General features: G+C 57.9%; 4 protein-coding genes and 1 long non-coding RNA gene across 6 annotated transcripts; 3 read left to right on the top strand and 2 right to left on the bottom strand.

Annotated features, from left to right (window-relative positions):
* Positions 1–62: 62 nt before the first annotated feature.
* On the bottom strand, positions 63–1,139 carry LOC117644001 (N-acetyltransferase 9-like protein). Of its 2 annotated transcripts, none has more exons than XM_034383191.1 (6): positions 980–1,139; positions 792–901; positions 656–712; positions 450–587; positions 283–377; positions 63–202 (listed from the first exon to the last, which is right to left on the bottom strand). In XM_034383191.1, the coding sequence occupies exons 1-6, from the start codon at positions 1,054–1,056 to the stop codon at positions 68–70; spliced, it is 612 nt and encodes a 203-aa protein (XP_034239082.1). In that variant the 5' UTR covers positions 1,057–1,139; the 3' UTR covers positions 63–67. The 2 variants fall into 2 exon arrangements, with proteins under 2 accessions (XP_034239082.1, XP_034239090.1); XM_034383199.1 differs by having other exon boundaries at positions 450–575.
* A 179-nt stretch (positions 1,140–1,318) lies between these two features.
* On the top strand, positions 1,319–12,131 carry LOC117643159 (radial spoke head protein 3 homolog). The gene is made up of 10 exons (XM_034381877.1): positions 1,319–1,847; positions 8,453–8,540; positions 9,559–9,609; positions 10,747–10,923; positions 11,002–11,130; positions 11,199–11,402; positions 11,483–11,636; positions 11,725–11,811; positions 11,884–11,991; positions 12,073–12,131. Exons 1-10 carry the CDS (start codon positions 1,723–1,725, stop codon positions 12,129–12,131), a joined length of 1,182 nt encoding a protein of 393 aa, XP_034237768.1. The 5' UTR covers positions 1,319–1,722.
* Positions 12,132–12,171: 40 nt separating this feature from the next.
* LOC117640225 lies at positions 12,172–16,965 on the top strand. Its single transcript, XR_004587410.1, has 2 exons — positions 12,172–12,246; positions 16,547–16,965. It is a non-coding gene; the product is annotated as an uncharacterized LOC117640225 (long non-coding RNA).
* Positions 16,966–19,873: 2,908 nt separating this feature from the next.
* On the top strand, positions 19,874–22,170 carry LOC117643150 (PR domain zinc finger protein 13-like). Its single transcript, XM_034381865.1, has 5 exons — positions 19,874–19,879; positions 20,375–20,663; positions 20,748–20,879; positions 21,321–21,591; positions 21,674–22,170. The coding sequence occupies exons 1-5, from the start codon at positions 19,874–19,876 to the stop codon at positions 21,954–21,956; spliced, it is 981 nt and encodes a 326-aa protein (XP_034237756.1). The 3' UTR covers positions 21,957–22,170.
* A 186-nt stretch (positions 22,171–22,356) lies between these two features.
* On the bottom strand, positions 22,357–25,807 carry LOC117640244 (nuclear RNA export factor 2-like). Its single transcript, XM_034376585.1, has 13 exons — positions 25,626–25,807; positions 24,857–25,521; positions 24,703–24,789; positions 24,515–24,622; positions 24,264–24,405; positions 23,991–24,178; positions 23,798–23,910; positions 23,677–23,713; positions 23,377–23,597; positions 23,120–23,288; positions 22,859–23,038; positions 22,585–22,733; positions 22,357–22,512 (listed from the first exon to the last, which is right to left on the bottom strand). Exons 2-13 carry the CDS (start codon positions 25,508–25,510, stop codon positions 22,407–22,409), a joined length of 2,154 nt encoding a protein of 717 aa, XP_034232476.1. The 5' UTR covers positions 25,511–25,521; positions 25,626–25,807; the 3' UTR covers positions 22,357–22,406.
* Between the last annotated feature and the right edge of the window lie 13 nt (positions 25,808–25,820).

The following is a 25,820-nucleotide window of genomic DNA, read 5'->3' as shown; positions in this document are numbered from 1 at the left end:
CCATAGTATTTTTATCCCTGTAAATATTTTTAGAGTACAAATTGTTTTATTGAAAGTAAATAACTGATTATTCTATATTTTTTAATAGCTCACTGTATGCAGATCTTATACAAGATTTAGTTTCTGTGTTCACCCATTCAACCCACTCATGGGCCACCGTTTTCTGCATGGTGCATTCTGAAAAGACATCACTTCGACTGACCTACAAGGAAAAGAGAACAATAAATATGATATACCGAAGGAAATTAAATCTCATAAAAGCAGCTAGTTAATGAAATTCACCTCTACAAAACCTATTTTGGTGAACATTTTAATGCTAACAGCATTGTCCAATTTTATCTTCACTTCATAGATTTTTACATCGAGTTCTTCTATACCTGTCAGAGAATTTCAAAATATGTATGCTATTTCAAACGGTAATTATCATGTTTCCCAAAATAAATTATTACCATATCTCAGCATCAGTAGCATTGCCTCCCACCCTCTCTTATTCCCTCTTGCCCCTTCCTCTGCAATCATAATTTCTGCCTCGGCTTGATGTCGATTGTCGTCAGAGAAAAAGAAATTGGTATCTCCTATCATGGCATCTTGAACATAAACAAGCTATTCGTAAAATGAATGATAAGAACTAATTGCAAGCACAATTAAAAATTACCAATTTCATCTCTGCCATTTTCATACATCAGTTTATCAAGAACTATGAATGTGCACTCTGTAAAAAAGCAAAACAAGCAATTAGCAGTAGTCTCACATTGAATGAAAAACACAATGACTTGCTCAAAGTTAATTACTGTCGTTGTCCAAATGCCAACTCTTTTGCATTTCATATTCTTCCTGGAGCGTCAGTGGCTCTGAGCCAGTTTGATGTTGCAATTCCTCAGACTTCATCCAATTGTGGTACCTACATGAACATAATAGAGGTTAGGGTTTCGGGGCTTGACTCTGTAAAGACTCACTTTCGGAAATAACGCAGGCTCACTTGGGCACGTGGTGTTCTTTGTACGGGACCAAAATCACGGATTTCCCCACGATACAAGTATTTTCATTCAACCTCATGTTGCGGGGCTAGGGGCCGCCAGAGATCAGCTGTTTGCTTCGCTGTTTTTAATCTGTCCCGCCCGGAGTGACGCTCCCCGCTTCCCCTTCCTTCCCTCAGATCCCCTCCCCCGCCCCCTGCCCTTTCCCCCTCCTCTCCATGCCTCATGCCGACCGCCCCCGCCCGCCGTCACGACTGGATTTCCCCTTGCACAATCTTATTCAAAAATTCGCTCCAACGAAATTTATGACATTTCCTGCGAGGAAGTGCGTCACCACGCGAGAAGCCTGGGAACCATTTAGGGAGCGGCCGTCCGAGGGAATCGCAGGGACCGCTCGGTTTTTGGGTGTTTTGGGGTGGCAAAGCCCTGATTGTCATGGGCACAGGCACAGCGCGCACGCCACGTGGGCGGGATGCAGCCATGCACAGCCATGCCGCTATTGTGTCCATGACAACAAGCCGTCCTCTGCTCTGTTTGTAAACAACGATGGCGACCTCCATTCCCTGTGACATCGCGAGGACCTCCTGCCAGCGAGTTGATTTCGCTGTTGACGCGTTCGGAGCGTCGATTAAGGCGAAACGCGTCGAAGCCAGTCCGCGTGGCCGGAATGCTTGAAGCGCTTGAAGCAGCGCCGCGGCCCGAGTCGAGGACCGAGTCGAGGACCGCGTCGAGGACGTGACGGAGAATGTACAACACTGCCCTGGCGTGCTCCAGCGACAGTTTCGGCCCCAAGACGTACACCTTTGCCAGTCCTCCGCGAGCCGTCGCTCCGGGCAGGAGGAAGTATGGCAAGAACCCGCAGCCGCCGTCGTAAGTAGTTTCATTCTAATCGGCTGGAGGGAAGGGTCGCTAGCCTTACGCTAGCCCAGGGTGCGCGGTACACTGCGGTGATTCCACCATTCCACCTCACCGTCGCAAAGAAACGGCAACAGCCCCCTTCCCCCAACCCTCTCTTTCTCTTTCGCGCACGCAACTGTCGCAGTGACCTTGATTTTGAGTCGGCCGGTCCGATTCGTTGGCGGGGGTCAGTTGGAGGTGTCCGGCTGGCCAGGGCGCCAGGGTGCCAGGACGACGGGGCGGTGGGAGGTCGGCGAGGTCCGCGACGACGACCTTGCGCCCCGCCGTGACCAGCCCGCTGTAGCGCTGGGGCTGGGGCGGCCCTCGACGTTATCGCCACATCGCCTGCATAATGCGACGGCCAGCCGCGGCCAGCGCAGCAACGCCCCCCTTCTCTCTCTCTCACGCGCCGCGCGGCCTGGCGGCCTGGGGCGTGCCGGCGGTGCGACAGAGTGCAACGTGACGACGGCACGACGGCGACCCTTGCGGCGATCCGCGCGAGATCTCACCTGTTCGATTTCGAGCGTGCACTGCACTGCACTGCATGCGGCCCGGAGGCCAGGAGGCCCGGAGGAGGGTGAACGCCCTTGAGTGCAGGGGCCGCGCCCCTGATGAAAATGAAGGATAACGTTTGGAGCCTGGAAGCTTGAACGAAGCGTGAGCTAAGCATGAACGAAGAGGTAGTGCTCCGCTTACGCTCCAATCTCTTCGTTTATGCTTCCTTCCTGGCAGGGGAAGCCTAAACGGAGGTGGTTCCTCCTTCGTTTACGCTCCGTGTCTGACCGCTTCGTTTCCTCTTCGATACCACTCCGTTCATGCTTCCCTCCTGTCACGGCAAGCTTAAACGAAGGTGGCGTTTTCTTCGTTTCCGCTCCGAGGCTGACATCTTTACTTACGCTCCGATACCACTCCGTTCATGCTTCCTTTCGACCGGGGAAGCTTAAACGAAGGGAGCGCTCTCCTTCGTTTACGCTTCGTGGGCTGACCTCTTCGTCAACTCTCCAATACCTCCTCGTTTACGCTTCCGGCGACACTTAGAGAAAATTGCAATGAGTTGGCTCTGAGGCTGAACCATGTTGCAGCCGTACCCCCTCCAGTGACCCCAGCCGGGGGTGGGCCCGGAGAACACTCTCGCTCAGATAGTCAGGTGCTGTGTAAGGCATGCTCCCCAGACATCCTCCGTGGCGCAGTTGGCAGCGTCTTCAGCTTTGAGGTGCACCGAGGCGGCGTCGTGGGTTCAAAACTTCTACAAGCATCACTTTCGGCGCTTCCTGCGCGTGGATGAGTCAAACGAGGCACCAGGCTCGGAGAATCATCAGGAGGTAGCCTCGCCGGTCTGTTCCCTTTTACCCATTGCCACTCCGGTTATGCTTCGTTCAAGCTTCGTTTATGCTCCGATGGTCTCGAAGCCTTATGCTTCGTTCAAGCTTCGTTTATGCTCCGATGGTCTCGAAGCCTTATCCTTCGTTTAAGCTCCGCCGAAACAAGCGTTTACTTTCGTCCTTCGTTTATGCTTCGTTTTACCTCCCCGTTCATCCTTCGTTTACGCTCCGTTTTCATCAGGGGCTCTGTATGCGCGTCGTTAACTCTGGAATGCCATTATTTCATGGCTCAAGGCAACCGTTGGCTACCGGGGGCACTTCAAGACGTCCGCCCGCGTGCAGGCCGCGCAGGCGTCCGTGCCGCCGGGGCTGATAAACAGAATGCCAAGCCGGTGCTATTGAACCCGGGGCGGCCGTGGCCGAGCAGTGTATATTGGCGACGGATTGTTTCCCTGTCCACTTGTCACGGTGCTGCCTCCGTGTGCGCAGGGCAGGTCGCGCAGGTTTAGACTAGGTTCAGTTGGCGGGCCGTGGCGCCGTGGCCGTGGACTGCAGGGTGGCTTGGGCATGCTTGGGCGGGCAGGGCGCCGAGGTGGTGGCCGCGCTGCGCGCTTCGATGGCACGGCCGATAAGGATAAGGCCAACGAGGCTCCGAGCGACTCAAGGGGCCGGCCAAGGGCCCGACCACTTCGAGTGGACGGTGGAGGCCTTGAAGTTTATTCTTGGCGAGGCGAGGGCCGCACTGCCTCAAGGGTTGACCACCACCACCCGCTCGGTCGGTAGCCGCTTCAAGGGTCGGCCGTGCGGGTTCGTTCGCGGTTCCTTCTTCACCCTCACCCGACGGGCCGGGCCGACGCCAAATAACACCCGATCGAGACCTCGGCCCTGATCCTAATTCGAGTCGGCCGGTCCCACTTCATCCTCGTGTTGCCCACCAAGCCGATTTCCGGCTGGAGTGCTTTCCTGCTGGCATTTATTTCCCCGCGCGAAAAAATTGCATTTTCACCGAGCGTGTACTAATAGCTTTGAATGATTACGAAGTTGGCTAATTTCGCGACTCGCGCTGGTTGGTCCTGGCGGCGTTTTGTGCCAATCACGCGAAGGTCAGGTAGACGGCTGTTATCGCTTGGCAAGTCGTGCAATTTTTTAAAATTGTTTTCCTTTTCAAAGTGTGACACTAGGAGGAAACGGGGGCAGCACAGGGTAACGCGTGCCCGAGTGAATGTCCTCTGCGCGGAGTGCATAGCGGCACCCTCAGCGATAAGTCAACCCGCCGCGGCCACCCCCACGCTGGGCGCAAACACTCGGCAAACACTCTGTGGGTGTGGGGGCGGGCTCCTCCACGTGGCGTCAAGTAAAATCCACGACACACACACGTTCTCGGTCTCGTGTCTCGCCTACGAAAACGCCTGGTTTTCAGTGGGTTGATTGCTTGCTCACGGGCAAGTTGGTTTTCGCCAAGGTCACAGCGAGGCACTTTTTCATGAGATTCATATTCAGATCCGCGCTTTTCCCATACTTCCTTGCTGTAATTGCTGATCGAACCGGGCTCGTCGCATTCTAATTAAGCAAGCCACACCGGGGCCGGCGTGCCCGGGCCTACCGTTCTGCGACCGGGCACAACAACCCCCTCCCGCCGGGCCTGGGCCTGGGCGAAGGCACGCCGTCGGCCCCCACCGGGGCGCGGTGCACCTGCGCCGTGCGGACGTCGCGCTGGGTGGGGGCGGTGGCGGTGGCGCGGCGGTGCGGGGGCCGTCCCTCGTCCAGCAGGGCGCCGCTAGCGCCCCGCCGCGCCCCTGGCCGCGCGCCGCTCCGCAGGGCGCCCCACCCCGCAGCGGGGCGTAGCGGCTCCTCGTCAGCTTAGGCACGCCCCCCTTGACGCCCCCCACGAGCCGGCCGGGCAGCCGGGCCGTAGGCCGGGCCGTAGGCCAGGCGCCCCGCTGGACAGAGGCGGCCTGCCCAGTGGCGGTTCGACGCTGCTCGACGCTGGGACTCTCACCCTGCCACCGCCAGTGGCACCGCCAGTGGCACCGACGACGGCGGCGTCGGCGCCGCGCAAATGTGTGCGCGTCGCTCACTGCGGGCCGCCCCTCCTCTTCCGCGCCGCCCCGGACGACGACGCCACCCTGGACGCCCTGGACGCCGGCATCATGTACGCGGCCAAGCCCGTCACCATCGAGATAGTGGCTAGCGGCGCCGGCCCGGCGGAGATATCGCTGGTGACGGCCGGCGTGACGGAGGCCGAGTACGTCGGCGACGCCGGGGCCTTCGCCTTCCAGGTGCGCCACGACGGCGAGGGCCAGGACAACGCGGACGCGCCGCCCGCCATCATGACGGTCAACAACAACCTCAACAAGCCGAGCAACCTCCGCGCCGAACACAAGGTGTACAGCCGATCCAACGGCCACCTGGACATGTCGCCGTCGGCGCCGGGCGCCATCAAGACCATGTTCAGCGCGTCCAACGGCCATCTGCCCAACAACCAGGTGCCTCCTAGCAAGAACAACAACAACAAGAACTTCTTCCTGTCGCGCAAGAACAACAACGACGCCAACATGAGCATGACGTTCCTGCAGAGCCTGGACGCCAAGCTGCAGCGCCTGCACGACTACGCGGGGCGCTCGCGTGGCCGGCACCGCAGGGCCGTCAACGAGGAGGCCAACAACAACAACAAGGACGCGCACAAGGTGCAGCACCCGCGGCCCTTCATGACCGTGGTGCGGCAGGGCACGTTCCTCAAGCCGCCCCCCGAGCTGGCCGCGCTGCTGGGGCTGTCGCCGGGGACCATGTCGTACGCGTCGTCGGCCGAGTCCTCGCTCAGCGCGTCGCACCACCAGCACGCCTCCTCGCTCAACTCCAGCATGCTGTACTCGTTCGCGTCCCGGCCGCGCGTGCTCATGCAGGCGCACCGGCACCACTGCGAAGCCGCCCCCGCCGCCCCCGGCGCCCCCGGCCGCAGCAAGCGCGCCGCCCCCGGCAACGCACCGCCCAAGGAGGCAGAGGACACGTGAGTCGCGACCAGCTTGGCGGCGAGGGAAAGGGCCTGGAGGGCCTGGACGGCCCAGTTTCAGTGCAGTGTTTCTAACCGCGCACCCGCCTCATGAGAAATTCATGGCTTTGGCGTTCACGGCGTTTTCCATCGCCGCGCGCAAGTGACGCATGATTTGCATCGTAAACAAGCGGCTGTCGTGGCGGCGCGAGACCGTTATCCTTGTCGCTCGCGCGGCCCGGCGCGTGCGCGTGCGAGAGAGAGGGACGGCGCCCAGCTGTGTGGGTTTTACGGTGTGGTTTGCAGAGTTTTGACGAGTCCCGCGCGCGTGCTGCGTGCCGCGATGCCACGGCCTGCCAGCGCGTGTATTGATTCGCGCGCGGTCCACCGATAGCCAATGATACAGTTTAAAATTAGCCCCATTAAGGATTGATTCACGAGCTGCCAGTCAACGGCCGCCTGGCCTCGCCCCTGGCCCCTGGCACTTCCCCCGTGTCTCCGCGCCCTCAAGGACTCGGGCTAATTGTCCCGTCGTTGCCCTCGGTGTGTAAGGCAAACTGTCGGGTGATTACTACCGCCTTGGCCGTCTTGACTCAGCTGGGACTTTGCCCGCCAACGTCACTGTCCGTCTGGCGAGTACCGTTAAAGGCCCCCAGAATTGATTTCTGCATTCACTGCCTAAACTGCCTGACGAATGCACGGCTTTCAATCAGACGCCCGTCCCGTGGTCGCGTGCGTTTTCGAAAGGGGTCGAACACGCGTGCCGTGTTTCGCTTCGGCCGGCGGACGCGCTTGGAAAAGGCGCGTAACCGTGTCAGTTGTGAGGCATTGACGCAACCCCCCGCGCCTTCCTTTTCAGCCCTGGCTGTGAGAGCGCGCTGCGCGCTGCTGCTCCACGCGGCCAGAGTTTACATCGATCCAATAGCCATTCGGTAGTAATAAAGGTGCCACCCGGCCTGGCCGCGCCTGCCCCGCCTGGCGGCTTCCGTTCCGCACAACGCGTCGTCGACGCGCACCTCGCCGGGCTGAGGCTGCGGCAGGCCGGGCAGGCTGTGCACGAGGTCGTGACCAAGGTCAAGAAGGCGACGAAGGCGGTGACAATAATAAGAAGGCGGGCCGCCGTGGCGGAGGAGGGGGTGGGGGCACTGTGAAGTGGCCGACCTGTCGGGCCCTTACACGCAAGCCGTCCGTCAGTGCGGTCCGCCAGGTCCGCCAGTGCGGTGCCGCCGAGCACTGCACTGCCGCGTGGTCTCGCCGGACTGCGCCAACCTTTCAAAAATTGACCGATCTGAGACGGCGAAAAATGTCGGGAAAAAAGAATAAAATAACAAAAAGACTTTTAAGACCCGCGGGTAATACACTTTCAAAGCATTCTTATGTTTTTTTTTAAATAAAAAATTAAAAGTAGGGTGCACCGTGCGCGATGAAATTGGGTCACTTGCCGTGTCAAACCTCGCCGTCGTGGCCACCGCTTCTGACCTCGCTGGAAAACATGCGTCGCCTCCGAAATCAATGGCAACCGGGACTGGATCATCAGGGCAGGCAGGGGCAGCGAACCGGCCGGGTGTTTGGTGTTTGCCGCGCCGCGCGATGAGAGATAAGCCCGCGCCAATCATCGCCGTGGGGGAGGGGGAGCGAGGGGAGCTTTGCACCTGACCCTGACCCCGTATGGAGATTCCTCCCCCACCTTTCAGAGCGCGGTGCCAGCGCGGCGCCGCCGAACTGAGTCGCGTTGATCCGTTTCTGATCGGGCGACGAATCGAATCGAAAGCGAAATCGGGGTGGAAGACGCGCCGCGCTGGGCGCGCTGCCGGGTGCAGACGTCCTCCCGTCCATGGAGCCCCTGCGGTCGAGAGGGCGGGCCAGCCCGCCGCGCACGGGGGCTCTGCATGTGGCCGCGCCGCGTCGCGCGGGCGGCGGCAGCGCAGCGACGCACAGTGGGCCAGAAGACTGGTGGAGGCGGACAAAGCTCCAGACGCGTTTTGAGCTCCAGAGTCGCTAAATGGGACTCGAACCGAACGTGTGACCCCACCAATGGATTGCTCTTCGAACGAGGAATCCATTGGTGGGGTCACACGTTCCGTTCGTGTCCCATTTAGCGACTCTGGAGCTCGAAACGCGTCTAGAGTTTTGTCCGCCTCCACCGGTCTTCTGGCCCACTGTGCGACGGCCGCCTTGCAGCTCCCGGCCGCCGGCCGCGCCGAAGCCGCCCGTCGTTTCCTGTTCCTGTGTTGCTCATTTCCGCCTCGGCCGTGCCTCTGTTGCAGTGACGACGGCCAGCTCTACTCCAACCTCATGTACGACCGCAGGGTCGTTCGGGGAAACACCTTCGCTCACCAGCCCGTGGCCGCGGGGGTGAGTACCGGCCGCACCGGCCCTCCATCACGCCGCTGGCCTTTGACATCGCCCACCCCGGCCCCAATGGGGGCCCCAATGGGGGCCCCTTGACCCAAATGGGGCTCCGGTCCGGATACGACCCCATTGCAATGCAAGGCCATGTGGAGCACGCAACGCTTGCAAGACAATTGCGAATTGCATCCGCGGCGCTACGGCCACGTCAAGATAGGAAGCACGGCGTCGGGGCCGCTCGGCCAGCGGGAGGCCACGGGCGTTACGTAATATCGAAACGTGACGCTGCGTGCGCGCCGTGAGCAAGTTTTGCCGCCACCGGAATCCATTATTGGTGTACTGCCGGGCGTGACGAAGGCTCGCGATGAGACGAGACGCACTCTCCGAGTTCGATCGGTTGGGCTGGGCTCTATTTCCGGGCGATAGGTGGACGGAGACACAACACATCGCGTGCCCAGCGGGGCTGGCCGGCCCTACCCGGCCCGGCGCGGCCGGCGAGGCACGAGTGGAGAGCAAAGGTTACTGCACTCCGGCCGGCCGGTCAGCCCCGCCGTGTGGCTGACCTCCCCGACGTCCGTCCCACTTTCTCCGCCAAAGTGAATCCCGTTGCCACAATCCGATCGGGCCAAACTGTTTGAGCGGCGCTACCCCCGGCCGCTGAACTGGACCGCCGCTACTCCGCGCGCGAGGGACCCTCCGCGCTGTGGCTGCACGGGCTGCCTCTGCGCGCGGGGTAGCGACGGCGTCTCTTCTTCGTCCCGGTGCTTGCTGGTTTCGTTTGGCTGCAGCTTGCGTGCGCTGCTTTCAATGTGCGGTAGGGGCGAGGAGGGACCGAGGCAACATTTTCGCTGCACGCGCTCATTCCGTCAAATTGGCAAAATAAGTCCTGCTGCTTATAATGTAACCTCAAAGATAAACTCGAAATTCGGCTCCGAGTGCACGAAAGTGAGGCCGCTCGGTCTCCTCCTGAGTCGCGAGTTGAGTTGTAGAGCCGGAACTAAGCCGTGTTGTTTGTTTGACAAAGCTGCTGCCCGAGTGGAACCCCCACTTTGCGTACGCCAGGCTTCTTAGCCAGGTGAGTTTTTTCTCCGTGAGGCCCAGTGCACCGTGCAGCACCGTGTCGCTTGAGTCACCAGGCTTCGGGCTGCTTCAGGCCGCGCTTGAGGTCCGCAACGCCACGCCTGGCCACGTCACGACGTCGCCGCTTTTCGCTTCGGAAACTAGTTTCGCTTGTGTCGTTTGCTTGGCTTTCGCTGTGGCGCCGACCTCCGGAGTCTTCAATTATCGCGCGGAGGGAAACGGAAAGTTCCGAGTCGAAATGCATCGATCTCTCGCGGCCGGTGCTGTCGCCGTGGATCGAGGGTCTTGGTGCTGACGTCACCGGCCGGCGGCAGAGTCCATCAGCGTCCAGGGGCAAGTCCGACGCTCCGACCAAATGGTTGCACAGCACGGGCGGTTGTTTTTTTTCTTTCAGGCGGCCTCGTCCGAATGGCTCAATACAGGTGAGGTTAAGGGTGGGCCATGTGGTGGCCGATGTGGTGGGCCATGCGGTGGGCCGGTGAACCAGCCAGGTGGGGCAGTCCAGGTGGCGGGCTGGCCGCGTGTCCCAAGACGGTTTGGGCCTGTCCAGGTTGCGGTTTCGCGGTCGTGGCGAGCTTGTCCTTGGCGGGCTCATGAATGAGAGAGACAGCGCTAGCACTGGCCACGAGGCCCGCAGCAGGCCGCAGGGCAGCTTGCCGGGCGGCAAAGGCGGCAAAGGCGGCGCTCGGTCGATGCAGGGCCTGGCGGGCCCTTCCTTGGCAGGCCCTTCGCTTGGCGCTTAGCGTCTGTAAAACCCACGACCCACGCCGCGCCGCGGCCCTGCAGCCCCAGCCACGCCTCAAGACAACCCCACGCCTCTGGCTTGCCTGGCGCGCCACTTGCCGTACTCACGTCCGCCGCCACCGCCGACGGCGCCGCCGCGCGGCGGACGCGCCAACCAGCGTCGCGGCGGTAATTGCCACGGATCGTGTCAAAAGTCCGTTTTGCCCTCACGCGCACGTTTTTTTCTTGTTTTTGTTTGTTTGCACCGAGTGTTTTAGGTGTGTATCTGGGTCACGAGGAGATGAAAACAGGGAACGGCGCGACTCGACGAAGTATTCCAGGTGCACGTCAAGGACATGCAGGCATTGGCAGTGGAGTGACGACGACGCGGCACGACGCGGTGTTCCAGGACGCGCAGGACGCCACCGCGGCGGCGCTGCGGCAGGCCGAGGCCCGCAGGCGGGCTCTGGCGCGGCGGAAGGCCCAGCTGCAGCAGGGGCGGACCAACAGGGGGAGGCCCAGCACGCCACCGCCCGTCCCCGGGAGGCAGCACCTCGACGTCCAGACCGACCGCTACCTGGAGGAGGTGTTTACGCTTGCGATCGTTTATTTCATTTACTGTCTTTTTTGAAAATTGTCTAATTTTTTGTCTTGGTTCATGCAGATCTTCGACAAGCCGCTGGAGGCCGAGGTGTGCTGCCAAACGGACCTGTTCGCCGAGCGCCCCGTCACCCCGCAGTTCGTGCCCGCCGCCGTGGGGAAGGACGCGGAGACCCAGATCGAGCCCGGCGAGGTGAGCCGCAGACGACCGAGTCCGCCCAGCCGCCGCACGTTTTGTTTGCAATTCGCTCCTCTTTCCAGCTGTTCGACTTTGACGACGAGGTGACGCCGGTGCTGGAGGTGCTGGTGGGCCGCACCGTGGAGCAGGCGCTGGTGGAGGTGCTGGAGGAGGAGGAGACGGCCGCCACGCACAAGCACCGCGCGCGCCTCGAGGAGGCCCGGCTGCAGCAGCTGGAGGAGCAGGCCCGGCTGCAGGACATGGAGCGCAGGCTGCAGCTGGAGAAGGTCAGGCCTCCGCAGTGACTTTATTGACGCTGGACGAACGCGTTTTCTTTTAAAGTAAAAGCACGACTTTTGACCTGCAGGAGCGGCGCGTGGCGGAGTACTCGTCGGCCCGGCGTGCCCACCAGGAGCTGGAGGAGCGCATCGCGGCGGCCGCCCTGTCCAGCGACTACCTGCAGCAGCTGCTGCCCTCCGTGCTGGAGAGCCTGCACCACATCAGCGACCCGGTGCAGCAAGGCAAGGAATCTGAATCTGAAGTCCCGGCTGGAACGTAGCCGGCTCGATATTCAATGTCTCGACTGACTGCGGCGTTTGGTTTGGACAGACGTCGGGGACGACTTCATGCCCTGGCTGATGACGGAGGTGCAGGAGGAGATGCAGAAGATGATCACGAGTAAAGACATCATTTCCGGTAAGGGTAGCACCCCGTTCACCCCCGACAAACAAAGAAGGGCAACATGATGACCGTTCTTGTCTTCCGCAGACATCGTCCGCGACGTCCTGGAGACCAGGGCAGAACTGAAGCGCGCCACGGCCGACTCTCCGAGCGACGGCGTTGCCCGTCCGAGCCCCGAGGCCACCGTCGCCAGAGGTGCGGCCGGACTCGACCTGCGTGCAAACGGCTGCACTTTTCCGCCGCACCCAAGTTGACGTGGCGGTCTCGGTTTTGCAGTGGTGGGCGAGTCCGGGGACGCGGGCGCCGCGCCCATCGAGGACGCGTCGCCGCGCTGACGCCCGCCTCCTGCCCGCGTCTGTCTGGCCGTGCCGGGGCCGGGCACGGCCGGGCAGCCCTAGGCAGTCTGCCCCGGCTGGGCTCCACCGCCGCGCCCGCTCGGCTCGTCCGCGGGTGAGTGCCATATCATAAAGGCGTGGAAGATGTCATCGCGGAGGGGAGGGGGAGGGGGAGGGTGGCGGCACCGAGACGAAAGTCATACCACCCCTCGCTCGGTGCAGGCGGTGCAGGCGGTGCGGATAGGGGGTGGTGTTGCACCGGCTGAGCGGGCAAGCCCGGCAAGCCGCAAATCGGACACAAACATCGCCAGTGGAAAGCCTGCTTTTAGGCGCGGCACGCGCGCCAACTCGCAAGCCAGCTCGCAAACTGTTTCTACTTTGTCGATCCAGAAAGGAACCCTGAGTGGGGGTCGGTCTTCATTGAACCGGGTGTGCTCCTATAGTCGCAGAGATTCGTGAAGTCGTAACTCAACCGACACGGCAGAGAATCCAAAATGAAATTTCGGAAACCGAAAGTGGGTGAGCCCTGCCTGCTGGCCCGCTGGTCGAGGTCGGGTGCGGCCTGCTTCGGTCCCCGCCGGTCCCCGCGCCGCCCAGCCTGGAGGCCTGGAGGCGTGGAGGATCGCGCAGCCGGTGCAGCCGGTGCGGCAGGCTGCAGCAGGATCTGCAGGGTGCGGCCATGGTGCGGCACTAGCGGCACTGGCTGCCCGCGAGCTGCGTCCGCGCCGAGGCCGAGACCCCGCGTAAGCCGATCGGCGGCGCACCCCCGGCGAGGACGCCGCCGCGGACGCCGCCCCGAGGGTGTGGCGGGTGCGTCGCGGCCGTGTCAGGTGCATCCGTTCCCGCATATTACAGACGCTTTATATATATCGTTATGATTGGGATGGCCGGCTCTCTCGCCTCGCGTTGGCCTACATATCCGCGGACCCTCCCCCATTCGCCACAACGTGCTTGGTCCACTGCGTGATGAGGCGGCTTGTTCTCTTGCCGTAGTATTCCTGGCACTGCTAGCAGTGGCCTCGCGGTGCGCGGTCGTTTTCAATCTCAAAAATGAAATCAATATTCGAAAAATTTCAACCGGGAACTGATCAACCCAGAAAGCGAGAGCAAACGTCAGCAAGCGGAACTTGCTTCTAACCTCGTAATTATGCACGGAAAGTTACACTTTATTAAAGTGCCATCAGCGGCGCATTAATTCCCGTTTCCGCTGATGTTACTAATAAAGCTGCAGCGAGCCCTTCGTTATAAATGGCCGTCGTCGCCCTGCGCCACCTCGCTTCTCCCTCCCGCATCCATATACAGCGCGACTTATGGCCGTCCGCGCAATTTGGAAAGATGCCATCTATTCTGTTCATTACCGCCACTATTGTTTGACAGTTTTGCCTTATGGTTTCCGTGACTGCTCGCCCCGCTCGTCCGGCTCGCCCCGCCACAGTGACCTGGTCAGCTCGCGCCCTACTTGCCGAGTCCGCCGCCGGCCGCGAAAGCCGCCAACGCAGTGCAGTGCAGTATGCAGGCCGCGCTAGCGGAGCTCCACCTGTGTTTTCTTTCTGCTTCTACTTCTTTTTGTTTTCGCGGTCGACGTGGCCGATTGTATCGGGTTGCACCCTCCCGCAAAGAAAAGGGGGGGGGGAGGGGGCGTAAATCCAGTCAGGCTAAAACTCTTATTAATGATGTTATCGACCAACGTGTCGTCGAGGTAATCCAACCGGTAAATGTTTGCACGGCGCACTCAGTTGCCTCCCCCAGCAGACCGATTCCGAGAGTCCTTTTCGTCGCTCTGTCTCTCTCGCATTCATGAGGCGTTCCTATGGGTGCGAGAGAGGCAGGGCGACGAAAACGACTCTCGGAATCAGACTGCAGTGTACCCTTCGGCCAAGCTCAGTGCCCCCTCCCCCAACATCGGGGCAGCCGCAGGACGCTGAGTTCCTTGTTTACTTTTTTCATGGGTGCTGCGCCGGAGGAAAGCTCACTGTGACTGCGTTTTCAAACGACAGAATTGCGAATGCGAAAAGTCTACTTTAAAATAGTGCAAATTCACTGTTTGCATTTCGCCCCCAAAAAGTAACGTGAGCATCGAGACAGGGGACAATTAACCCCGATGCCGACTGCGGCAGTGCACGACGCGGCACGCGGCAGGGCACGCCGCACGCGACCCAGTTCTGCGATGCACGACCTGTCCGGCCGGCCCGGCTCGGGGCAGCGCCGGCAGCGGGTAGTCGGGGTAGTCGCACCCGGTTGACCCGGACGCAACGAGGCAGCCCACGCTGTCCAGGCCGTCCAGGCTGACAGACCCACCCGACCCAACGGGGCCAAGCCAAAGTCAAAAGGGACAGCCTTCACCTGCACGAGTAGATGGTGTGGTGGGGGGCGGCCAGTGGGGCGTCTGCGGAAAACAGTTTAGCTCCTCGGGATGTTGTGGTCAGTGGTCGCGTGCCGGACATTTGACGTCGTGATGGTGTTGTCGAGGCGCACGTGCACGCCACGCCACGCGCGTGACATCGAGGCGCCGCCCCTCCGCCCCGCCCCGCCCCGCCCCGCCACGCCCCGCCCGGCTCATGCCTGAGTTGGCAAAGGGCGTGCGCGCTTGTTGAGCATGCGAGAGGGCAGCAAGCAGAGACAGAGATAGAAAAGGACAAACAAGAATATCAATAACAAAAGCGGGACGCGGCGCGGCGAGGGTAACATCGGCACTGACAGCAGCTTCATCTTCAATGACAGCATGACAGCGCACCGCGCCGGACCCGCCGCCACCCCACCCCGCCCCTCCGCACCCACCCCTGCCCCGCCGCCACCCCTCGCACCACTCAATCCGCTCCCCATTGTAGTGGTGGATTCGGTTGAGCGCGAAGTAAATTGAGATTAAATTATTGGAACCCCCTCCAGCGCCGCTTGGCCGCTTTGCGCGGTTTTGCGTGCGGCGTATGCAGAGAGGCGCGGCTCACCACCACGTCCCTGCACTGGCACTGCCCTCCCTCCGGTGACCTGGCCGACCTGGCCAGCAGCGAGCGCGCAGGTGGTGCCAGACCGCCTTCGCCAGCGTGACCCTCGTGTTCCTGTCCAAGTCTTTTCGCTTTAAAGACTGACTTCAGCATCTGGACCCTGCGTCCAAGTCCCTCCAATGTTCGGGCACCTTTGCACGACGACGGCAAGGAACCGGGGGCCTTGACGTCGGCGTCAAGCGAGGCCAACGAGGGTGGCTGGGTGGCGGATGCGATTTGGCCCAGTGGTTAGGGTGTGGGTCCGTCGCGCTGGCTCTCTCGCACCACCGCGGATCCCCGCATGAGTGCGAGAGAGCGAGACAGAGCGGCGGGAGGACGGTTCGGATCCAGCCTGGCCAGTGGGGGAGATCCCCTTGGCTACGCGGCTATCTTTTGCATCTCGTGTAGGTGGGTAATGGCGGCACGTGCGGCTGCAGTGCAGGGTGTGGCAGTGCAGCGGACGGCCGCAGTCTTACTTTTGGCGCGAGTTGACAGAACCAGGTGCCGAGGGAGCGATCACGATGGGGAAGGACCAGAGCACACCTTGAACTGGCGACAGCTCCGAGTCGGAAAACGCGATTCAGCGTGTGTTAGTGTGCTGCACGTGCCTGCGCGTTTGTGCGTGTGTGTGTGTGTGTGGGGGGGGGGGGGTGCGAATTGGCCGCACGTATGACGCATTATTTCTGCATTTGGCGGTAACGAAGGAGGCGGTCCGGTCCGGTCGGGGTCGCTGCTACACTACAAAAGGCACGGGCCCTCCCTCCGCATCGCCGGCACCGCCCCGCCCGCAACGACGCTATCGCCGATCAGCGCGGATACAAAAAATATGTTTCGAGTCATTTCAGTATCGATGCGAGTACACTGCGAGGAGAAGTTGCTCAGGACGGACGGAACGGCTGGGGTGGTGGGTGGTGGTGCATATTCTGGTTCCAAAATCCGCTGTCGATCCGCTGTGGCGACGTCGGACTAGCCCTGCTCTTGTCATTATAAAAACCATTCGGGCGCGCGCGATTTTAATTCATTATTGTCCCCTGGCTGGCGGGGCGGCAGGGCGAGGCGGCGGGTACGAAAAATCCTATTACGGCACGCAGACTTAAAACTCTAGCACCCCTTTCGTTCCGAGCCTTGCGAGCCGCGGCTGAGTGACATAAACCGTATTCCCCCATACAACCCGCAGACAGATCCAGTGTAACGTACCCCACCTTACCGCACCACCACACCCCTCCGCTTCCACACCCCCCTCGTACACTGGTTTAGAATCGCCCGCCTCCCCCTCCCCTCGAGTCGCTCGCGGCAGGTGCACGACGGGAGGGACCAGGCCGACCAGGGACTCTACGGTGCGCATGGTCGACACGACAAGTGCCCCGGGCTGCATCGCTGCATCCAACTTCTGACACCTTTCTGACGCAAATCTCCCCACCCGTTCTGTTGCAGGAGAGAACTGTGATATTCCGTCCCCGAGAACCACTGCTACCGTCCACTCGGCGCCTGTCTTCGTACTCCGCTTTGGCATGTGCAACGTAGAAACGAAAAATAAACAAAGTTTTTCCGTGTACTGTTCCTTGGATTGGATTGGAAAGCGGAAAAAAACCTGTGTACTATATATAACCACGAGAATCTAACGCATGTGTTGTTTAAATTGACGTTATCTTGTTGAGAGTTACTATGTAACCTATTTTTAGTGTTTGTTTATATTTTATGCCTTAACATATAGATTATTTATACGCTGTATCCGTCCATTTTCGTATTGCAGCTTTGGGGGTCAAAATATCGGGTTAACTTTATCCACCAGGAACCAATATTAATTACTTGATACATTCTATTATATTAATAAACTGTGCTTCGATCACGAGGAATCATTTTGTCTGTTCGTTACCTGCGACATAGTCACGCTGCCGCGCGTGCCTTGTGCAAGCACACGCGCCGCCACCTGCACGCAAACACAGCTAATCGTGCGCGCGCCGAGCAGGCGGCGGCCACGCGCCTGGCACGCGTCGGGCACGCGCCGCCGAAAGGGGGTCTCCAGGGCGACAAATTTCTTTCCGGCGCCAGCATGCCTACGCAATTCCAAAACAAAACGGCGCCACGCTGCCTGGGCGCAGCGAGGGCACTGGCAGTCGAATTGGCAGTGATTTTAATCGTTATTCAATCTTGATGATGGCGATCGCTAATCTCGTCGCCACCCTCATCCCCTTGCTGCAACACACCCAGCCGGGCACCCTCACGGCACGGCATGGCACGCTGGCAAGCCGAGCGGAAGGACACGGGCGTGTCGAATCGGGTGCCGAGTGATTCGGCACGCGGTTTGGCTAGCCGAGCTGGCCGCGGTGACGCCGGATTTGGGACACGGGGAGGATATGGACGCGCGGCCGCGCGGCCGGGAGTTGATGGGCAGGCAAGAAGAAAAGTATCACATTTTGATTTCAGGGCTGCCGCCGCCCGCCGGGTGTTTGGTCGCATTTCGCGCGCGTTGAGGTTTCCGTCAAGGCGGCGTCGATACTCCATGCCTGAGGATTCAGCGCAAAAAGTCACCTTGAGTACGGGGTATCGCCGCGGCCTGACGGCACCGGCGCGCCCTTTTTCAATGTTTTGAGACCCGCTTTCGGCCGCTCGGCTCGGCTGCACCACAAGTCCTTAATCTTCGGCCACCACAATCGGAGGGGTGGTTTGCAGAGGCCGGCGCGGTGCACGGGGTGGCGGACAAGGAGTGCCAGGTGCCCGGCGCTGCTGGCGGCGGCGCGGTCCAGGCCGAGAGCGAGCAGGGCGTGGAGCAGGGCGTGGAGGCCGCGGCAGCTGATACAAACAAGGGGGACGAGACGAGAAAGGCCGGCCTTCCTTGTGTGGCAGTGCCAGGCAGCCCCGCGGACTCGGGACGCCTCTCAGGCGGGGTGCACCGCCCCGCACCGCCCCGCCGACATGGACTCACCCGGACAAAAGTAGCGACGTCTAGACGCCCCTGACTTTTCTATACAGCGCCCCGCCGCCCTCGCCGAGGCCCGCGGCGCGGAGTTGGGGAGGGGAGGGGGAGGGTCGGCGGGGAGGGTGGGTCCGGGAGGCCGGCGCTGGCCGGGGGATGTTTACGCACGTGGCTAAGAGAGCAGTTTATTGTAAGTGGTACTGTAGTGGTAGCAGCGAGAGCTCTTTGGCGTCGCTTTGGCGGGGTGGGGCCGCCTAGGACCGCCGAGCCGAGCCACGCAGCCATGCCCCGTTGCTTTATCAAGTGACATCTAATGCAGCCTTTGATTCGCACATCAAGCAGCTGCAGCCTTGCACTTGCAGTGTGGCGGGGCGGTGTTGGGCGCAGCACGGCAACGTAGACGTGTCGCAGACCGGGGTGCAGAGGGAAGGACACGTTTCGACCGAACTTCGTTGGAGGGTGTTGAGCTACAACTCAACACCTTACAACGAACATTTCGGTGTCTAAACTTGAATTTAGCTGAAAATAACAACGAGAGGCAGCGGGAAATTTGCTCTAAGCAACACAGTGCTGAACGTTGAAGGCTTTTGGTGCTGGGCGAGGAAAGCGCGACGCACGCACCTGGAGGGGGCGCTGAGCTGCGCTGAGCCCGGACCCAGGCTGGCCAGAATGACCACTTGTGGAGGCTGCTTGCCTGCTTGTCCGCCAGCCCCGCGCCCCGCCCGCGTCCTTCATTAGCCAGGCGTCCCCGCCCCGCCCCGCGCGGAGAGCCGCCAAGAACGCCCCGCGCACATACTACAATGACATATAAATTGAAGGCATATTTTAATATAGGCGCAATTTAGGAGCCATTGAAAGGACGGGCCGCCTTCCCCGACACACAACAAACCGACGAGTAATAACGCACTGGCCGAGGGGAGGGCAGGGGAGAGGGCGATACACCCCGAACCCCCACCCCTCCCCTCTCCTGCAACATCCCCTGCGCGATTCGTTCCACTTCTTTTAACTTTTAAGTATTGAAACGGGCCATCTCCACCACCCCTTCCCTTGCGTTATAACCTGCTCTACTTTCGCTTCCTTTTTTCAGATGATAAAAATAATAAAATAGAAAAAAGTCCCTATTTCTTCTGTTAGCTGCCTCTTTGGTGCTAGAAAATCTGCATGATTTTTCTTGCAGCTTTATGGAGAAAAAGGGAAGGGCGTTAGTGTTTCGGTTGTGGTTATTTCACCCCAACCCTTACCGCGTACATTCGACCGCGAACTGTTCGTGCGGCGCCCCGTCCGCCCCCGGGGAATGCACTTGCTTCCGGCCAAAGTCGTGGGGTTCAAGGCGCCGCGGTCAATTGCAAAAGAAAGGGAGCCGCCCTGCCGCGCGGCGGGGAGCAGGGCAAGCAGGGCAAGCAGGGGGGTGCAAGGTGGAATGAAATATCATATGTTTGTGGGTCCGGTCGGCGCGGGGCGGCGCGGGGCGGGGCGCTGCAACTCGATCCACCCTCCCTCCCTCCCCAGCGCACCGCCGCACCCTCCACCCTCTCTAAATGCAGTCGAATGGGCCATCCCGGCTCTGCAACACAATCATAATGAGTTGTGAATGTGGCTGTGTTGTGATTGGATGTCCCCGGCGACGGCGAACCACGGCGAACAGACGAATGGAGCCGCGGCGGGCAGGCAGACAGACCGGCGAGCGGACGGTCGCGGGGTGCTGCCGGTCCAGGACCGCCAGGACGGAGAGCACGTGGTGGCTGCTCTTCACTTGCTCGCGGTTCGCCGTCGGGGAGGGTTGTCGCGGAGTGTCACCGAGGTCGCCGACGTCGCCGTCCCTCTGCCGGCCTGGCCCGATAGCCATGACGGTAGGCCTGTGGGGCGCGGACTCTATTCGTGCTGCCGTTGCGTTCCCCGACGTCGCCATGTTCCCCATCGTGCCGCACCACCACCTGTCCGCGGCGCCCAGGACGCCGCCGTCGTCATCGCGGGGGAGTAGCAGCAGCAGCAGCGCCAGCCCGCCGTCGCCGCCAGTGTCGCCCGTGCTGTCCTCCGCGGCCATGGTAGGCGGTGGCTTCTTCCGCCTCGACGTCGCCACGCCCCCGCCGTCGACGCGCGCCACCTCCACGCCCGGCCCCGCGCCCCCGTCGCCACGCCACCGACTCTCGCCGCCACCCCCAAACGGCCCCGGGGTCGTGGCCGCGCAGGACATTCCCTTGCACGCCGTGTCCAGGGCGTTCCCTCCAGCGGAGCTGTTGGAGCTGGAAAGCCAGGTGAGTCATCCCGCCGATACAAAGTGGCAGTGCGGGCGGCAGTGCAGCCCTGCCGTCGTGTGCACAGCTAATAGACGTCCTCGCCCACAGACCGCCAACGGCGACGACGTGCTCCAGCTGCGGCTGTGTGCCGACGGCTACCTGGACGCCGACGTGGAGGCCACGCCCCGCTGGGTGCGGCGGCTGCGGCTGGCGGACGACTGCCACAGCGCCAACGTGCAGCTGCAGGCGGAGGCCGCGGGCCGGTCCTCCCCGCCCACGCGCTGCAGGGTCCGCGCCGTGCGGCCGCTGTCGCGGGGCCAGAGTGTGCAGCTGTGGTTCGCCGACGACCTGCTGCCCTGCCTGCGGCTGCCCTTCCTCGCGCCGCACAACATCCAGGGTGAGTCAGTGGCCACCGGGCATCAAGCGGCATCAAGGTGGCAACCCTCCTGTTTCTTGAGCTGACCTTTCGCGTCCGTTGCAGGCGAGAAGCGTTACGTGTGCCACCACTGCGGCCGCTCCTTCGAGTTCCCCAACCCGCTCAAGCTGCACCTGGCGCTGGACTGCGGCCGCGAGGACGTGTCGGCGCTGTGGAGGCGGCTGCAGCGGCTTGGCGAGGAGGAGGACCGGGACGCGGCGCGCAAGGACACCTCGGCGTTCAGGCCCTACTGGACCACCGCCAGCAACACGTCGACCGACAGCGGCGTGGCGGGGCTGAGCCGGCTCAACGGCAGCCTCAACGGCAGCCTCAGCAGCGCCAACCTGAGCGGTAGTCTCAACGGCAGCCTCAACGGCAGCATCGGTGGCGGCCTCCACGGCCGGCACAACGGCCAGCCCGCGACCAGCCCGTCCCTGTTCGGCGCGTTCCACCACTGGGCGCTGTCAAGCCCCGCCTTCCGCGCAGGCCTCGGCCCCGCCCTCCCCGTGCCGGCCATCACCCCCGCGCACCACCACCCCTTGCTGCCGCGACCGCTGGCGCCGCCCGCCGAACCCCTCGGCCTCGGCGGCATCCTCGGCGCGCACGGCCTCGCCGCAAACCGGGTTCGCGACGCGGCCCCGCACCCGGGTCACCAAGGCCACCAGGCCAGCTACCACCAGCACGCGTCCGACATGGAGACCCTGGTCAGCAACCTGGGCCGCTCCAAGCAGGGCCACCTGTGCATCTACTGCGGCAAGGTATACTCTCGCAAGTACGGCCTCAAGATCCACATCCGAACGCACACCGGCTTCAAGCCCCTCAAGTGCAAGTACTGCCTACGACCGTTCGGCGACCCCAGCAACCTCAACAAGCACGTCCGCCTTCACGCCGAGGGCGACACTCCGTACAAGTAAGCCACCACCCTCGACGAGTCACAAATCGGACAAATCTCCCTTGGACCATGAACTAACTACCATTTCCGTTTTTCTCAGGTGTGATCTTTGCGGGAAGGTGCTGGTTCGCCGGCGGGACCTGGAGCGGCACGTCAAGAGCCGCCACCAGGACGGCGTCGAGGGGGACGGTGAGGGCCTGGGGGACTGGGACAACGACATGGACACGGACAACGACAACGAGCACGACGACGACGATGTGGAGGTCGACGTGGACGTGGGCGATGAGGAGGACCAGCTCCACTGCAACGGCAACTCGATGAGGAAGGAGCAGCGGCAGCAGCGCGTCGGCGTGGAGCGCGACATCCCCATCCCCACCGCCTAGGCCGTGCCACCGTGCCGTGGCCGAGCACGAGGCGCTGAATGGGCCTGGGCCGACTGAGCCCAGTCCCTCTCCACCAAGCTAAGACTGACTGACTGATACGATAGATTGATAAAGTTGTTGAGAGAGATAGATAAATATAATTATTTTCTTCTATGCCTGTCCTTTTGTGAATGTTATTAAAATTAAGATGCAAGCACCTGGTGAGTTGATGATGTGAATATCCTGTAAATTGAGGTGAATAAAAGTTTGTTCAAATAACTTCAACTTACAAATCATTACCACCTACTCCGACACAATACTTGCTAATTAATCTTACCAGTGGGAAATCTGTTCCCCGTACCCAATGTGAGAGGAAGGTAATGTTATGTCCAAGACATATCAGAATCAGGTGTCTCTTATAATAATAATAATAATAATAATCCAAATTTATTCAAGCTCAGTTCAAAAAGTTCATTGGTCTTTGGTAAAGGCATCCTCGGGCAGTGCTTTAGCTTCAAATTTGTTCACAAAAGAGATCAAAGCTTCCCTCACATACCAATGACTCTCTATCAAAAATCTAAAACATAAAAATAAAGCATGATTTCTCAATATTAAACATATGACAAGAAGCTACTTTTGTCCTACTAACCTTGTAGCCCATTCCTTGTTGAGAGTGGTCAGTTGAGTCATTATGCAGGCCATCTGTTCTTTCTCCGTATCACTGAGCAGTTGAGCATCTTGCACTAACCATGCTGCTACAGGAGCCTCCACAGGAGGGCGTCTAATTTTGAAAGAGGCCTGCAATGTAATAATTCAATTTCTTTTTAAGCACACCACCAATAAAAAAGGGCCCCAAACAAATGTCATAAAATAACTATCTAGTGTTTTATGAAAAAAAAAATAATTCAAAACTGGAAACTTACTTCTGCCTGCTCTGTTGTAGGATTTGATAAATGAAGCTGTTCATTAGTAATTTGCCATTCATTAGGAGCAGTGCAGCGTAAAACAAAAACACGTCTAAAACTTCTCATTTGGTCAGGTTCTGGTGGAAGAGATGGTTGCTCCCTAAATATGCCGGATACTGAAATTACAGCTGCAATATCCTGGGTAAAGAAATTACAAGCAAAGTTGTTTAAAATATTATTGAAACACAGCAGGTAAGGAGAAAAACAAAACTAACTCACATTGTAATGCACGAGATCAACTGAAAATGAATAAGGGTCATGCTCAGTTGGGGGTAGACAGCTGAATAACTCAAGAATTTCATCAGGTCCATGGTACATATTCTTCTCAACTTTTGAGTAATCAGATAACTTAGCCAAATTATGATTGTAAGTTGTATACCATGTCAATCTGAAACACAATTTTAAAGATACATAAACAAAATTGGAAAAAGAGAACAAATGAAAATTAGTGTTACTACAACATAACAAATACTTACGAGCAGCCATCAGAGGTGCTCTGCCCAGCTAAATGTACACAAGTTAGAGAAAAGAGAGCATTGTTGTGATATAAACCATCAAGACACCGTCGATCTTTCCAATCATAGCGATCAAAGAAATGTTTTAAAAATTGATCAACCATCTGATGCCCCTCCTTGGAACAGAGGAAATTTTTAACTCTAGGTACTGATATTGAACCAGGAAATAAAGAGGCTGAGTCCTGAAAGCAAAATTTTGAAATTAATTTTGCCTCCAAACCAATGCTTAAAACCAGCAACAACTCATACAAAATTACCCACCAGACTTTTTAGCTGAGGCATTAATAATTTCATTTTACTGGAAGTTAAGGAAGAAAATACATGATATTAAAAACATTTGAGTGCAAAAGGTGATGGAAAAACAATGTCAAAAATCACTAACTTGATATATTCTTCTGGTGTTCTGAAGTCAGCACAAAGAGGGTTTCCATCCAATATAAGCCTGGTGACTTGACCCAATTCTTTTAAGTCTTTCACATCTTTTTGATACAAAAGCTGGGGGGAAAAAAAACTGTTGAAGACCCACACTGTATTAAAGTTAAGAGAAGAGGGCAGACCGTAAAAGCCCAACAAACCTCATTGTGTGATAAGTCTAATGTTCGCAGATAAGATGCTTTAAACAGGACATCAATTTTTAGGATCCGAATTCCATTGTAGGAAAGACGTAGAGTATAAAAATTTATGGGGATATTTATGGCTGTGGTTAGCACATAATGCAACAAACTGGGTTGAGAAAGTGGACAGTACAAAGTGGAAGCCAAATCTGTGGAAAGAGCATGTAAGTCAAAAGGTCAATGTTACTTTCACGTGAAGTAAATAGAAGAGATGGAAAGGTGCATTTGGCCTACCTGGGTCATGCTCAAAGTTTGACAAATCGAGGCATCGATCAGATGAGTTGAACCTTTTTTCCAAAACTTTTCGAAGAATGCCTAACGCATTAAGTTTTAACCTGTTTACAGGTGCGCATTGAAGGAGAATTCGCAGAATATACTGTTAGAATGAAAACATCACAATCAACAATCAGTTTGAAATCAATGAGGACTTAAAAATGAACAACGATTTTCAGATTCACTGATGAATGAGTAGGATTTGATTGTACCTTTTGACCATCAATTTCAAAAATCAAATGATTATTACGGCATAGCCTGTCAATGGCTGATCCACAGTTCCGAGCGTAAAACACAGCAGCATCTCCTTCCTCTTGGTACTGCAATGCAAATCCTCAAAAAATGGTAGAACTCAAATTTAATTAACACATCAGAAAATGCGTACTAATGCCTCACTTACCATGACAGGTAAAAGTAAAGTAGGATCACTAAGTTCTAGAATGCGTTTTAATATCTTTTCCTTGTTGTCAGCAACAGGTCCTGAAATCTAAATAAGTAAACATTTGAGACTTTGCAAAGTTCTTTTAAAAAACTGAAAGGATCTCAGAACTTACAATGAATTTATGCCAGTGATCATTATCATGAAGAATTCGAAAAGCACCATGAGGGAACAGCTTGTTACGAGTGTTTGTTGGTTCTAAGAGGATACTTTGAGTAGGCTGCTCTTTGGCAACAGGATATTCCTTTCCCATGCCTATTTCAGTGCTGAAAACTGGTGTGGTCTCTTCTGGAACTTGAAAATCTGTCTTGGATAAAACATCAAATGTAGGTATTTGAGGCTGCGTACTAGTAGGGAGTAAATTAACTGTGCTCCCTCCACTAGTATCAGTGTTGTATCTATGATTTCCAGTTGCCTGGCTTAATGATGGCAAGGTATTCACTCCCTGACTAGCAGTACTTGAGTCACTTCCAAAAGAGGCTTTTTCCAAAGAAGCTGGACTTTGGTCCTTTTTGGACCTTTTACCACGGATATAAGAATCTGGCAGTGTAATTTTGCTCGTCGTCTTCACAACAGTTGTGGGAGGTGGATTATTAGTTATAAAGGCACCAGAGGGTGGAGGTATGCTGGCTGCAAGTAAGGCTCTTGCAGTATCAAAGTTATTTCCGAATGCTGCTAAAGTTGAGTTGATGTCTGCTTGAGGCGTGTATGGATTGCCTGCTGTTTGCATCGCTTGATTAAGCATTGCTGGTGACCAGTAGCCAGACATTTTCCCTTCAGCTATAGGGTGTGTGGTTAATCATAAACAGACAGAGAGAGAGGTTTAATTAACATATAATTAGTCATAATAATACTTGAAAAATAATGAAAAAACAAAAAATTACCTTTTTAACCTGAAGGCTGGCTAGATAAATGAAAAAATAAGAGAGAGGTAAAGTTGACGGAAAGTATCAACAGAACAGTACGAGTGTCATGGTTTTACAATGAAAACTTTCGCATTATCACATTAATGTTCATCATAACAGAAACTTTTAGGTTAGTTCTCTGTGTCTGTAGGTAAATAAACAAGTTAGCCAACA

This window comes from Thrips palmi, unplaced genomic scaffold, assembly GCF_012932325.1.
Source record: "Thrips palmi isolate BJ-2018 unplaced genomic scaffold, TpBJ-2018v1 HiC_scaffold_1, whole genome shotgun sequence".
Lineage (NCBI taxonomy): Eukaryota > Metazoa > Arthropoda > Insecta > Thysanoptera > Thripidae > Thrips > Thrips palmi.
The sequence above is the reverse complement of the archived record's forward strand: the minus strand, read 5'-3'. Positions and strand labels throughout refer to the sequence as shown.

Excerpts from the sequence above, each read along its gene's own strand:
- LOC117644001 (XM_034383191.1), bottom strand. The coding sequence starts at position 1,056 with ATGAGGTTGAATGAAAATACTTGTATCGTGGGGAAATCCGTGATTTTG. Across the intron at positions 713-791 it reads TTGGCATTTGGACAACGACA|AGTGCACATTCATAGTTCTT; the intron begins GTAATTAACTTT and ends GCTTTTTTACAG. Across the intron at positions 378-449 it reads GCTACTGATGCTGAGATATG|GTATAGAAGAACTCGATGTA; the intron begins GTAATAATTTAT and ends ATTCTCTGACAG.
- LOC117643159 (XM_034381877.1), top strand. The coding sequence starts at position 1,723 with ATGTACAACACTGCCCTGGCGTGCTCCAGCGACAGTTTCGGCCCCAAG. Across the intron at positions 8,541-9,558 it reads ACCAGCCCGTGGCCGCGGGG|CTGCTGCCCGAGTGGAACCC; the intron begins GTGAGTACCGGC and ends TGTTTGACAAAG. Across the intron at positions 9,610-10,746 it reads ACGCCAGGCTTCTTAGCCAG|GACGCGCAGGACGCCACCGC; the intron begins GTGAGTTTTTTC and ends GCGGTGTTCCAG.
- LOC117643150 (XM_034381865.1), top strand. Across the intron at positions 20,664-20,747 it reads CGCGCCGCACAACATCCAGG|GCGAGAAGCGTTACGTGTGC; the intron begins GTGAGTCAGTGG and ends CGTCCGTTGCAG. Across the intron at positions 21,592-21,673 it reads GAGGGCGACACTCCGTACAA|GTGTGATCTTTGCGGGAAGG; the intron begins GTAAGCCACCAC and ends CGTTTTTCTCAG.
- LOC117640244 (XM_034376585.1), bottom strand. The coding sequence starts at position 25,510 with ATGTCTGGCTACTGGTCACCAGCAATGCTTAATCAAGCGATGCAAACA. Across the intron at positions 23,714-23,797 it reads ACACCAGAAGAATATATCAA|TAAAATGAAATTATTAATGC; the intron begins GTTAGTGATTTT and ends CTTAACTTCCAG. Across the intron at positions 23,598-23,676 it reads TGCCTCAGCTAAAAAGTCTG|GACTCAGCCTCTTTATTTCC; the intron begins GTGGGTAATTTT and ends TTTTGCTTTCAG.